The sequence below is a fragment of the Kogia breviceps genome, chromosome 1 (assembly GCF_026419965.1).
Source record: "Kogia breviceps isolate mKogBre1 chromosome 1, mKogBre1 haplotype 1, whole genome shotgun sequence".
Taxonomy (NCBI): Eukaryota; Metazoa; Chordata; class Mammalia; order Artiodactyla; family Physeteridae; genus Kogia; species Kogia breviceps.
The window spans coordinates 156,260,320-156,273,756 of NC_081310.1; the positions used below are offsets into that span (position 1 = coordinate 156,260,320).

At 45.1% G+C, this 13,437-nt stretch overlaps 1 protein-coding gene across 1 annotated transcript in view; it reads left to right on the forward strand.

Annotated features, from left to right (window-relative positions):
- The first annotated feature begins 219 nt into the window (after positions 1-219).
- DHCR24 (24-dehydrocholesterol reductase) overlaps positions 220-13,437 on the forward strand; it is a 35,560-nt gene continuing 22,342 nt past the window's right edge. Inside the window, exons 1-2 of the mRNA XM_059063101.2 lie at positions 220-831; positions 5,367-5,522. Of these exons, the coding sequence (XP_058919084.1) occupies positions 601-831; positions 5,367-5,522 (387 nt within the window). The 5' untranslated portion in view covers positions 220-600. The remainder of the gene's footprint in view (positions 832-5,366; positions 5,523-13,437) is intronic.

The following is a 13,437-nucleotide window of genomic DNA, read 5'->3' on the forward strand; positions in this document are numbered from 1 at the left end:
GAGTGACACGACCTGTGGAGGTCGAGGCCAGGTTTCCACTCTCCCTGGCCGGTACGGGCATCCTTGGCCAAGCTGCAGGGTGACGGACCCAAGGCGTGGGGCGCCCCGACCCGACCCCCCGGAGGTAACCGAACGCGTGACCGCTTAACGCGCCTCTCGAAAAGGCGCCACCTAAGGAGGAGGGGAGGAGGTTGCAGCCGCGCCCCTCAGAGGCGGGGCGACTCCTCAGTCCCCAGGGCCGGGAAACCTGAATCCCGGCGCCGCAGAGCGCCGTAGACCCCACCAACGCCAGGGTCCGCGGCCACCCCCTCCCAGCGCGTCTGAGAGGAGAAGAGGGTGGAGCGGCCTGACTCCCGCAGCCAATAAAAGCAGCAGGTTCCTGGTCCGATCCCCGGCGCGGCTCGCCATTGGTCACCACCCGGGTCTCGGCCCACCGAACCTTTGCGACCCGAGCCAATCGCGAGGCGGCGAGGGTGTCCTCGGACTCGAGGGGAGCCGGCCGCGGGCAGCAGCGAGCGCAGGCCGGCGAGGAGCTGGTGGCGGTGAGCAGCGGCGCGAGCCGGCATCCCCTCCCCCGCGCGGTGAGCCGCCGGCTCCACCATGGAGCCCGCCGTGTCGCTGGCAGTGTGCGCTCTGCTCTTCCTGCTCTGGGTCCGCGTGAAGGGGCTGGAGTTCGTGCTCATCCACCAGCGCTGGGTGTTCGTGTGCCTCTTCCTCCTGCCGCTCTCGCTCATCTTCGACATCTACTACTACGTGCGCGCCTGGGTGGTGTTCAAGCTCAGCAGCGCGCCGCGGCTGCACGAGCAGCGCGTGCGGGACATCCAGAAGCAGGTGAGCGGAGCCGGGTGGGGCGGGAGCCAGGCGCGAAGTGGTGCGCGGCGCAGGGGAGCCAGGGCTTCACGGAGGAGGTGGCGTCTGAGCGGGATTTGAACTAAACAAAAATGTAACTGGGGGGAGGGGTGCTTCCGGAGAGGGAACGGAGTAAGCAAAAGAGTAGAACAGAGCATTGCTCCGACATTTGTGGAGTGCCTACTATGTGCAGAGTACGTGCAGGGATCTGGAGGGATGTAAAGAATCATAAGATAGGGTAGGTGAGCCATGCTCAAGTAGCTCTCACCGGGCCCAGTCGATTTCAGAGGAGGGGGTCTTCAGGAAGGTTCACCTGGCGCTGGAGACTGGGAAGCAGGGGGAGTGATTGGGGGAAAGTGTGAGCATAGGAGAAGAGAGGCAAAGGTTGGAAAGTCAGTTTGGAACTAGGTTGGGGAGGGCCCTTCAGTTTGGAGTTTACTCCTTAGCAAGAAGGAGCTTTCCACCTTCTTATAATAGAGGACTAAAGTGAGAAGGTAGCCCCACACCAGGGTGGGGAGCCTCACGGACCCTGCGCCAGGCGCTCACTCTTGACAAGGCAGTGCCCCCCTCCCAGTAACTCTGTACGTCCTCCCCTGTGTCAGCACCCACAGAACCCCTGCCCTTGCTGCTGCTCACAGCCGCGCCTCCTTCTTCATGGCCACAGCTGGTCTGGGCATCAGGCCTGGGCATCAGGCCTGGGCAGTTTCTTGGCTCCCTCCACCCCTCCTTATGTTCCTCTCTTACTGGCGTCAGGTTGCAAAGATCTTCTGTTTCCTGCTGCCACCCTCGCCACAGGTGTAGCAGCCTCCATGTTCTGTTTGCTGCCTCCAAGAGCATGAAGATGGATGTGGAGAGCCATCCCTGTGAGGGATAGACCTTGGGCCAGGTGGGAGCAGGCAACATCTGGAAGCGCTTTACTCGGGCTGCCATGGGGTTGCGCCAGTCACAGTCACAGCTCCAGAGCCCAGCCTACCCTCCCTCCCAAATGGCACCCTGTTGCCTAGTTCTTTCTATGTGTTCAGATTCTATTTTTGCGGTACGTGGGCCTCTCGCTGTTGTGGCCCCTCCCGTTGCGGAGCACAGGCTCCGGACGCGCAGGCTCAGCGGCCATGGCTCACGGGCCCAGCCGCTCCGCGGCCTGTGGGATCTTCCCAGACCGGGGCACAAACCCGCGTCCCCTGCATCGGCAGGCGGACTCTCAACCACTGCGCCACCAGGGAAGCCCCCAGATTCTTGATTTACCTGCTTGTCTGCCCCCATCAGAGTGTGAGCTCCTTGAAGGCAGAGACTGCTGTGTGACTCCCCTCCATCCCATGGGCCCTGGCCCAAAGTAGCACAGTGAGTGCTTAGGAACCTAAGCTAAATTTAAGGGCTCACTAGGGACAGTCCAGACCGCCCGCTGCTGAGGACCTGCCCTGTGCCACACCCCATGCCATTGATGACCATTATTTCTCATCCTCACAGCAACACTGGTAGGTCTTTTTTTTTTTTTTTAACTTTTATTTGCATTTTTTGTGTGTAGCATTTATTCCCAGGCCATTAGTTTTTTGTTGTTGTTTAGTTTAGTTTAATTAATTAATTTTCGGCTGCATTGGGTCTTTGTTGCTGCGCGCAGGCTTTTCTCTAGTTGCGGCGTGCAGGGGCTACTCTTTGTTGCTGTGCGGGGGCTTCTCATTGTGGTGGTTTCTCTTGTGTGGAGCACGGGCTCTAGGCGTGCGGGCTTAAGTTGTTGTGGCACGTGGGCTCAGTAGTTGTGGCGCGTGGGCTCAGTAGTTGTGGCTCATGGGCTCTAAAGCACAGGCTCAGTAGTTGTGGCACACGGTCTTAGTTGCTCCACGGCATGTGGGATCTTCCCGGACCAGGGCTTGAACCCACGTACCCTTCATTGGCAGGCGGATTCTTAACCACTGTGCCACCAGGGAAGTCCCGTAGGCCATAAGTTTTTATTTCTTCGGTTTCTTCTGGAATATCTTTTTCTTCCGTGCAACCTCCTCTTCTGGTTTAGTAACAATCTACTCTTTTTCAGTAAAGATCATCTCAGTGTGGCAGGGAGAGCTCATGTATGGGTTGATCTGACCATGAGCTCTGTTAAGTCCTGTGCCGCATCTTGGGGGTTTTATTCACTTGGATGTGCTCAATGACCAGAGAATCTGCATCTAAGCCCTTAAGTTCAGCATTACTCTCTGCATTTTTGAGCATGTGCTGTCAAAATTCAGCACTCTTTTTGGGCCACAGACCCTACGTCCAGCCCCACTCTTCGGCCTGGGCACACCTACCAACTCCACCATCGTAACAACGGAATGGCACACATTGCTTCTGTAAAGTGACATCCTTCATATACTTGGTGGCTTTTCGGATATGCACACCCTTAATGGCCTGGACAGTTTCACCAGTGTTCTTAAAGTGAACACGAAGATTCAACCCTCTTGATTTGCATGATTTGGGGGGGTTTTCTGGGTCAAGTGAATACCGGATCATTTTTAGAGGTCACCTCGGGCAGCTTACCGGAAAAGGACCACCCTGGTAGGTCTTGTACCTGTTCTACAGGTGGGAGATATTGAGGTTCAAACTGTAAGTCATGTTCCCAAGATGATATAGCTAGTAAATGGGTCTGGAACTCAGGTCAGCTTGATTTCAGAACCTGAACTGTGACATTTCTTCTTTCCCAGCCCATTTCATTCCACCCTGGAGGTCTGGTTCCGTTGCCTCACACCTGGAATATGATAATAGCTACCTGACCAGTTGCCCGTTCCCTGGGCCCTCCCCACCTCTCCTTGGCCTGCCCTTAGTCACAAGGGCAACACTCCACAGGATTGCCTCCCTGCCCGAAATCTTGGTTGGCTCTGGTCAGGATCCAACCCAACCAATGTTGCAGGCATGATGGCCTCCGCATTCAGTGTTTCAGGCCTGATGGTCTCCACATTCACTTCGTGCCCCACTGCCCCCCTTCCCATTCCAGGCTGCATACAGCTCTCCCAATCCATCCTCCACACCTCTGATCTTGTATTAAGTCCTGGAACTGCAGAGTCAGGCAGGGACAAGGTCTGCCTGGTCATCCCTTTACCCCCTACTCACAGGAATCCGTTCCTCAGTAACACCCCTCTGCGTGAACACCTCTGCTTCACGTGGCACCCTGGCCTCTCTGATCGCAGAACAGTTCTTCCCCACGTTGAACTGTTTACCTGACCAGCTCCAATCCAGCTTCTTCCAAGGACTCTTGGTTGCAAGTGATAGAAAATCAACTCCAACTGGCTTGAGCAAAAAGGGACTTCGTTGACCCAGGTCTTGAAAAGTCCAGGAGTAAAAGTGGCTCAGACATCACTGGATCCAGGATTCGTCTCTAGCTGCCATCTCTTGGCTCTGCTTTCCTCTGAGTTGACTTTACTCTCAGGGAGGCTGTCTCCCTGCGGAGGCCCCAGCAGTTTCTGGCTTACATCCAACCAACCTAGCAACCCAAGTGAAGTGAGAGGGCCTCTCCCAGGATCCGTCTTAACTGGCTTCACTTGGATCATAGGCCCATCCCTGAACGAGTCACTGTGGCCAGGAGGATAGAATCAGACCTCAGTCATGTGCCCACCTCCTGGGGCAGGAGGGGAATCAGCTTCACCTGGACCAAAGGAAGATGGGAGTGTTACAAGCAGGTGAAGAGGACATGGATGGTCACAGGTCACAACAGCAGATATCCACCTCCCTGCCCTTGTCCATCAGCAGGAAGGGAATGCTTCCTCCCATGTTCCTGATGGGCTTTTCATTTCCTGGGCTATTTCTTCGCTGTATTTTGTGCTCTGGTCACTTACAGAAGGGTTTTGCAAAAGTTCTTCCTTCCATTGGCTTGGTGGGCCTCCCCTGCCTGTTCTCTCCCCCTGCTAGTGATGCATGAGTTAACACACGCAAATGCTTGGAACAGGGTTTGGCACCTAATAAGCCTTAGTAAATGTTAGCTGTTACTCTTTTGACTATTCATTCAAGCCCATTTATCCTTCCAGGCCTAAAGTTGGTTAGTTCTGATGGTGAATCTGGGCTCTGCCCTTCAGTGATTGTGTGACCTTGGACAAGTTATTTTGCCTCTCATTCTCTTCGTCTGCAAAAGGAGGCAGGTCATCCCAAACACCTGGGGTTGTTGTGAGACTTAAGTGAGACAAGATACAGCAGTGCTTGGTACAATGGTGGCAGCTAGTAAATAGTTATCATTTGTGCGGTTGTTATTACTACCATTACGAAACCTGTCCTGAACTTTGCAGTGAGAATAAATGTTTTCAAAGTGCTTTGATCCTGTTCTCTTGCTCTTTTTTCATTCTGCTTTGTGACGTGGCAGCACTTTGGCTTTTCTGCCCGCCTCACTAGCCAGGGAGAGTCCAGAGGATAGGGCCAGTGGGTGTTTCATCATCCTGCTCCTCCTGGTACCTGGAAGGATTCAGGGCCTCGGTAAATTCCCAGCTCCCTCTCCTGAAAGCAAGGCTGTGAGCTGCCCAGGAGATCTCTGGCAGGCCCAGCTCAGCCTCTTCTCATGTCTGCAGGTGCGGGAATGGAAGGAGCAGGGCAGCAAGACCTTCATGTGTACAGGGCGCCCTGGCTGGCTCACCGTCTCACTGAGAGTTGGGAAGTACAAGAAGACACACAAAAACATCATGATCAACCTGATGGACATTCTGGAGGTGGACACCAAGAAACAGGTGAGAGTGGCATGGTTCCCTGGCTCTGGGAGTGGGTGGGGCGCTGCGCCTGGTGCAAATGACTCACGGGGAGATGATTTTAGCCAAAGGCGTCTCAGAGTGGACAGGACCAAGGCCCTTGGTCATCACAGAAGGCTCTGCCCACCATTGCCATCCTCTAGAGCCTCACAGCTTTGGAAGAGAATGGTCATGGCCCCATCTCACAGGTGGGCAAAATGAGAGCTCAGGGGGATTCTTTGATTATTTGCAATTCTACAGGAAGACAGGGATGGGGAAATCATGGGCAAAAATGAGAGTCAAAAATGAACCCATTTACCTCCTCCCATTAAGGAAGTGTGCTGGTAAAAATTGGGCTGTGGAAGTGGCTCAGAGGGTGGGCCTTGTTCCAAGCTTTCTGGGGACCCACTTGTTAATAGCCTTAGATGTGTGCATACTCTTTGGCCTATCTAGTATTTCTACTTCTTGAAACCAGGCTCAAGGAAAAGGGGAATAAACTTAAGTCAAAAACAACTCAGAGAGAGAGATTATATCACAGCTTTGTTTTTTATCAAAGACAACACAATATCGAATAGTAGTGAGTTGTTAAATATGGTATATCCACGTGATGGCATTTTGTTGTGGCATCTTGGCCAAGTTGCTTAATTTCCCTGTGCCTTTTTTTCCTTAACAGCTTTCTTGACATATACTTGATATTACAATAAACTGCACATAAAATGTACAATTGATAATAAATTTTGACATATGTATGCACCATTGAAACCATTACCACAATCAAGACAATGAACCATCACCCCAAAAGTTTCTTCATGCCACTTTGTAATCCCTTCCTCAGGTTCCTCCCTGCCTCTTTTCCCCACATCCCTAAGCAAATAATGACCTGATTTTCATCACTATAGATTGGTTTGTATTTAGAGTTTTATATAAATAGAATCATGCATTATGTACTCTCGTATTTTGTCTGGCTTCTTTCACTGAGCATAATTATTCAGAGATTCATCCATGTTGAAGCATGTATCAGAAGTACATTCTGTTTTTAGATATATTTTATATATATATATATCTCACAGTTTGTTTATTCTTTCACTTATTGATGGATATTTGGGTTGTTTCCAGTTTGGGGCTGTTACAAGTAAAGTGGCAAGGAGCATTTGTATATAGTCATTGGGTGGACATATGCTCTTTTTTCTTTTGGGTAAATAGCTGGCAGTGAAATAGCTGGGTCATATGGTAGGTGTATAGTTAACTTTTTAAGAAACTGCCAAATTATTTTCCAAGGTAGTTGTAGCATTTACATTCCCGCAAGTATTCCAGTTGTTCCATATCATCGTAAACTTGGTATGGTTAGTCTTAATTTTAGCCATTCAGTTGGTGTATAGTAGGTATCACAGTGTGGTTTTAACTTGCATTTTCCTAATGACTAATGAATGATATTGGGCATCTATTCATGTGCATATTTGCCCTTTGTATATCTTCGGTGAAGTACTTGTTCAAGTCTTTTCATTTTATATTATTTTATTTTTGCGGTACACGGGCCTCTCACTGCCGTGGCCTCTCCCGTTGCGGAGCACAGGCTCCGGACGCGCAGCCTCAGCGGCCATGGCTCACGGGCCCAGCCGCTCCGCGGCATGTGGGATCTTCCCGGACCGGGGCACGAACCCGTGTCCCCTGCATCGGCAGGCGGACTCTCAACCACTGCGCCACCAGGGAAGCCCAGAAATTTTTAATTTTGATGAAATCGGATTTAGTAACTTCTTTTATAGCTTGTGCTTTTGACATTTTATTTAAGAAAACTTGCCCTACTCCATGTCACAAAGGTTTTCTCTTCTGTTTTCTTCCAGCAGTATTATATTTTTTAGGGTTTACATTTAGAACTATGATCCATTTTGAGTTAATTTTTGCATATGATGTGAGATATGGGTCCAAAAAAATTTTTTTTGCACGTGGATTTCCAGTTGTCCCAGCCTCTTTTGTTGAAAAGACAATCCTTTCTCCACTGAACTGCCTTTGCACCTTTGTTGAAATCAGTTGTCCATATACACAGGTCTGTTTCTGGACTCTGCTGATCTATTGATCTATTAGTCCATCTGTATGCCAAGAACACACTGTCTTGATTACTGTAGCTTTATAATAATAAGTCCAAAAGAATGAGTTGGGAAGTATTCCTTCCTTTTCACTTTTCTGAAGGAATTTGTATTATTTCTTTAATAATTAGTGGAATTAACCAGTGAAACCATCTGGGCCTGGAGTTCTGTCTGTGAGCAAGTTTTTAACTACAAGTTAATTTTTTTAATAGATATAGGGCTCCTGAATTTATTTGTTTCTTCTCAGTGAGCTTTGGCAGTTTGTGTCTCTAAAGGTATTTGTCCATTTCACTAAGTTGTATAATTGATTGACATAAAGTTATTCATAATATTCCCTTACTGTCCTGTGAACATCTGTAGAATCTGTAGTGATGTCATGTCTTTCATTCCTGATACTGGTCATTTTGTGTCTGCTTTCTTTTCTTCCTGAGCAGTTTGGCTAGAGCTTAATCAGTTTTACTGATCTCAGAGAACTAGCTTTTGGTTTCATTGATTGTTCTCTCTTTTTGTTTGTTTTCTATTTCATTGACTTCTACTTCGATCTTTGTTAATTTCTTTCTTTTGCTGACTTTGGGTTTAATTTTACTCTTCTTTGTCTAGTTTTTTTTTTTTTTTTTTTTTTTTTTTTTAATTTTTTGGCTGTGTTGGGTCTTTGTTTCTGTGCGAGGAGGGCTTTCTTTAGTTGCAGCAAGTGGGGGCCACTCTTCATCGTGGTGCGCGGGCCTCTCACTATTGCGGCCTCTTTTGTTGCGGAGCACAGGCTCCAGAGGCGCAGGCTCAGTAGTTGTGGCTCACGGGCCTAGTTGCTCCGTGGCATGTGGGATCTTCCCAGACCAGGGCTCGAACCCGTGTCCCCTGCACTGGCAGGCAGATTCTCAACTACTGCGCCACCAGGGAAGCCCTGTCTAGTTTTTTAAGGTGACAGCTGAGGCCATTGACTTAGACCTTTCTTTTTTTTTTTTAATATAGATGTTTAGTGCTATAAATTTCCACCTAAGCATGGTTTTAGAGCCATCCCCAAATCTGATATCTTACCTTTTCATTTTCATTCAGTTCAGACTACTTTCTGGTTTCCTTTTTGATACCTGCTTTGACCCAGAGGTTTTTTAGAAGTATGTTATTTAGTTTCCAAATATTTGGGATTTTCCAGAGATCTTTCTGTTACTGATTTCTCATTTAATTTAGTTGTTGTCAGAAAACATACTTTATATGATTAGAATGCTTTTCAACTTATTGAGACATACTTTATGGCCCAGAATATGGTCTACTTTGTAAGTGTTCCTTGTGCCTTTTTTAAAACAAATGTGTAGTCTGCTGTTTTGGGGTGATGTGTACTGTAAGTGTCAATTAGGTCAAATTGGTTGATAGTGTTGTTCAAGTCTTCTATATCCTTATGAATTTTCTCTTTACTTATTCCATCAGTTCTTGAAAGGGGGATATTGAAATCTGCCTGTGATTGTAGATTTGTTTATATTTCTTGCACTTCTTTCAGTTTTTGTTTCATGTAATTTGAAGCTCTGTTATTAGGTATATAAATGTTTGGGATTTTTATGTCCTCTTGATTATTTGATCTCTATTTTTTAAAATAAATTTATTATTTTTGGCTGCATTGGGTCTTCATTGCTGCGCGTGGGTTTTCTCTAGTTGCGGCGAGCAGGGTCTACTCTTTGTTGCGGTGCGTGGACTTCTCATTGTGGTGGCTTCTCTTGTTGTGGAACACAGGCTCTAGGCATGCGGGCTTCAGTAGTTGCCACATGCAAGCTCTAGAGCGCAGGCTCAGTAGTTGTGGCGCACAGGCTTAGTTGCTCCACGGCATGTGGGATCTTCCCAGACCAGGACTCGAACCCATATCCCCTGCATTGGTAGGCGGATTCTTAACCACTGTGCCACCAGGGAAGCCCAATTGATCTCTTTATCATTGTGAAATGACCTTTTTTAAAAATTTATTTTATTGAAGTATAGTTGATTTACAATGTTGTGTTTTTGCTATACAGCAAAGTGATTCAGTTATACATATATATTCTTTTTCATATTCTTTTCCATTATGATTTATTACAGGATGTTGAATATAGTTCTCTGTGCTGTACAGGACTTTGTTGTTTATCCATTCTATATAGTATAAACTCCCCATCCATTCCCCCACCCACCCCCTTGGCAATCACAAGTCTGTTCTCTATATCTGTGAGTCTGTTTTTGTTGTGTAGATAAGTACATTTGTGTCATTTTTTTTTGTTGAAGTATAGTTGATTTTCAATGTTGTGTTAATTTCCGCTGTACAGTAAAGTGATTCAGTCATACATATATATATATTCTTTTTCATATTCTTTTCCATTATGGTTTATCACAGGATATTGACTGTAGTTCCCTGTGCTATATACCGTAGGACTTGTTTATCCATCCTATGTATAATAGTTTGCATCTGCTAATCCCAAACTTCCAATCTTTCCCTCCCCCACCCCACCTCCCCTTTGGCAACCACAAGTCTGTTCTTTATGTTTGTGAATCTGTTTGTTTCGTAGACATGTTCATTTGTGTTGTAGTTTAGATTCCACATATAAGTGATATCATGTGGTATTTGTCTTTCTCTCTCTGACTTACTTCACTTAGTATGATAATCTCTAGGTCCATCCGTGTTGCTGCAAATGGCATTATTTCATTCTTTTTTTTACAGCTGAGTAATATTCCAATGTATATATGTACCACATCTTCTTTATCCATTCATCGTCAGTGGACATTTAGGTTGTTTCTATGTCTTGGCTATTGTAAATAGTGCTGCTATGAACATAGCGGTGCATGTATCTGTGAAATGACCTTTTCTGTTACTAGTTATATTCTTTGCCCAGAAATCTACTTTGTCTGATATTAATGAAGCCACTCCAGCATTTTTTGACTAAGTGGTGACATGGTGTATGTTTTTCCATCATTTTCCTTTTAATCTATTTGTATCTTTATATAAAGTGTTTCTTGTAGGCAGCATATAATTAGGTCTTGCTTTTTTATCCAGTCTGACAATTTCTGCCTTTTAATTCAGATTTAAGACCATTTACATTTAATGTTATTACCGACATGGTTTGGTTTAAATTTGTTGCCTTTCTCTTTGTTTTCTATTTGTCTCATTTGTTCTTTGTTCTTTTTTTTCTGTCTGCTTTTGGATTACTGAATAATTTTTATGATTCTGTCTTAGCTCTTTTGTTGACTTACTAGCTATAAGCCTTTGTTTTGTTATTTTAGCAGTTGTTTTAGGATTTATGGTATATACTTTCCTTGTCATACTCTAACTTCAAGTGATGGTATCCCATTTTATGTACAATGTAAGAATCTTAGAATAATATGCTTCCATTTCTCTTCTTTCCACCTTTGTGCTATTGCTGTCATCCTTTTACTTTTATATATGTTATAAACCCCACAGTACATTATTTTTGTTATTAATAGTTCTCTTTTAAAGAAATTTTAAAAATAAGAAAAATCTTATATACTTACCCATATAGTTACCATTTCTTCATTCCATTTTGTAGATTTATATTTCCATCTGTTTCATTTTCCTTCTGCCTGAAGAACCTCCTTTGACATTTCTTATATGGTGATTTTGCTGGTGATGAATCTTTCAGCTGTTGTATGTCTGAAATAATTTATTTTGTCTTCATTTCTTTTCCAACTTGTGTTGTGGTAAGATACACATAACAATTACCATCTTAACCACTTTTAAGTGTGCAGTGCAGTGGTATTAAATATATGCACCTTGTCATTCAGCCATCCCCCACCCATCCCCATAACTCTTTTCTTCTTGTAAAACTGGAACTCTATATCCATTAAACAATAACTCCCCATTCTTCCCTCCCCCCAGACCCTAGTAACCATATTCTACTATCTGTTTCTATGATTTTAACCACTCTAAGTAACTCACGTAAATGGAGTCATACAGTATTTGTCTTTTTGTGACTGGCTTATTTCACTTAGCATAATGTCTTCAAGGTTCATCCATGTTGTAGCATATTGCAGAATTTTCTTCCTTTTTAAGGCTGAATAATATTCCATTGTATGTACATACCACATTTTGCTTATCCACTCATTCATCCATGGACACTTGGGCTGCTTCTATGTTTTAGCTATTGTGAATAATGCTGCTATGTACATGGGTGTACACATAGCATTTCAAGACACTGCTTTCAATTATTTTGGGTATATACCCAGAAGTGGAATTGCTGGATCACATGGTATTTCTATTTTTAATTTTTTGAGGAACAGCCATACTGTTTTGCATAGTGACTGCACCATTTTAACATCCCCACCAACAGTGCACAAGGGTTTTAATTTTTCCAAATCCTCACCAATACTTCTTATTTTCTGTTTTTGTTTTGTTTTTAATAATAGCCATCCTAATGGGTATGAGGTTGCCTTCATTTTTGAAAGCTATTTTCAGTGGGCATGGAACTCCAGGTTGACAATGTTTTTTCTTCAGTACTTTAAAGATGCTCCAGTGTCTTTTTTTTTTTAAATAAATTTATTTATTTATTTTATTTTTGGCTGCATTGAGTCTTTGTTGCTGCGTGCAGGCTTTCTCTAGTTGCAAGCAGGGGCTACTCTTCATTGCAGGGCAAGGGCTTCTCATTGTGGTGGCTTCTCTTGTTGCGGGCTCTAGGTGCATGGGCTTCAGTAGTTGTGGTACACAGGCTCAGTAGTTGTGGCTCCTGGGCTCTAGAACGCAGGCTCAGTAGTTTTGGTACATGGGCTTAGTTGCTCTGTGGCATGTGGGATCTTCCCGGACCAGGGCATGAACCCATGTCCCCTGCGTTGCCAGGCAGATTCTCAGCCACTGCGCCACCAGGGAAGCCCTCCAGTGTCTTCTTGCTTGCGTTATTTCTAACAAGAAATCTCTCATCCTTATCTTTGTTCTTCTGTATGTAACTTATCTTTTTCCTCTGGCTGCTTTTAAGATTTTATCTTTATAACTAGTTTTGAGCAATTATTACAGTGTGCTGTGGTATAGTTTTCTTCATAATTCTTGTGCTCAGGAGTCATACAATTTTTCATCAAATTTGAAATATTGAGGGTCATTGTTTCTTCAAATATTTTTCTTTCCCTTCCTCTCTCTCCTTTGAGGACTGCTGTTACACATATGTTGGGCCACTTGAAGTAGTTCCACAGCTCAGCTCACTGATATGCTGTTCATTAAAGGTTTTTTTCCTCTGTGTGTTTCATCTTGGATAGTTTCTATTGCTGTGTATTTAAATCCATCACTCTTCTTCTACAGTGTCTAATTTGCTGTCATTTCCAACCAGTGTATTTTTCATCTCTAACATTGTGGTTTTCATTTCTAGAAGTTTGATTTGGATCCTTTTACTGCCTTTTATATGTCTGTACTTAACTTTCTGAACATAGGGAATACAGTATCAATAATTATTTTAACGTCCTTGTTTGCTGATTTTAATATCTGTGTCAATGCCTGGTGAACTTTGATTGGATTCTAGGCATCATGAATTTTACCTTGTGTGGGGTGCTGGATATTTTTGTACCCCTGTAAACCTTAGTGAGCTTCATTCTAAGATAGAGCCGAGTTACTGAGAAACAGTTTGATCCTGTTTGGTGTTGATTTTTCAGGTGGGGCTGGAGCAGCATGTAATCTAGGGGCAGTTATTCCCCGCTGCTCAGGCAAGAATATTCTGAGTACTCTACCCAGTGCCCTGGGAGTCATGAAGTTTTCCAGTCTGGCTTGTGGGAACAGATACTATTTCCTGCCCTGTGTGAGCCACTGGCACCGTTACCTGCCAGGCTCTTCCCCTGGCCTCAGCCTCTGGTAATTTCGTTCTATGTATGCACCAGTCAGTATTCAGTGG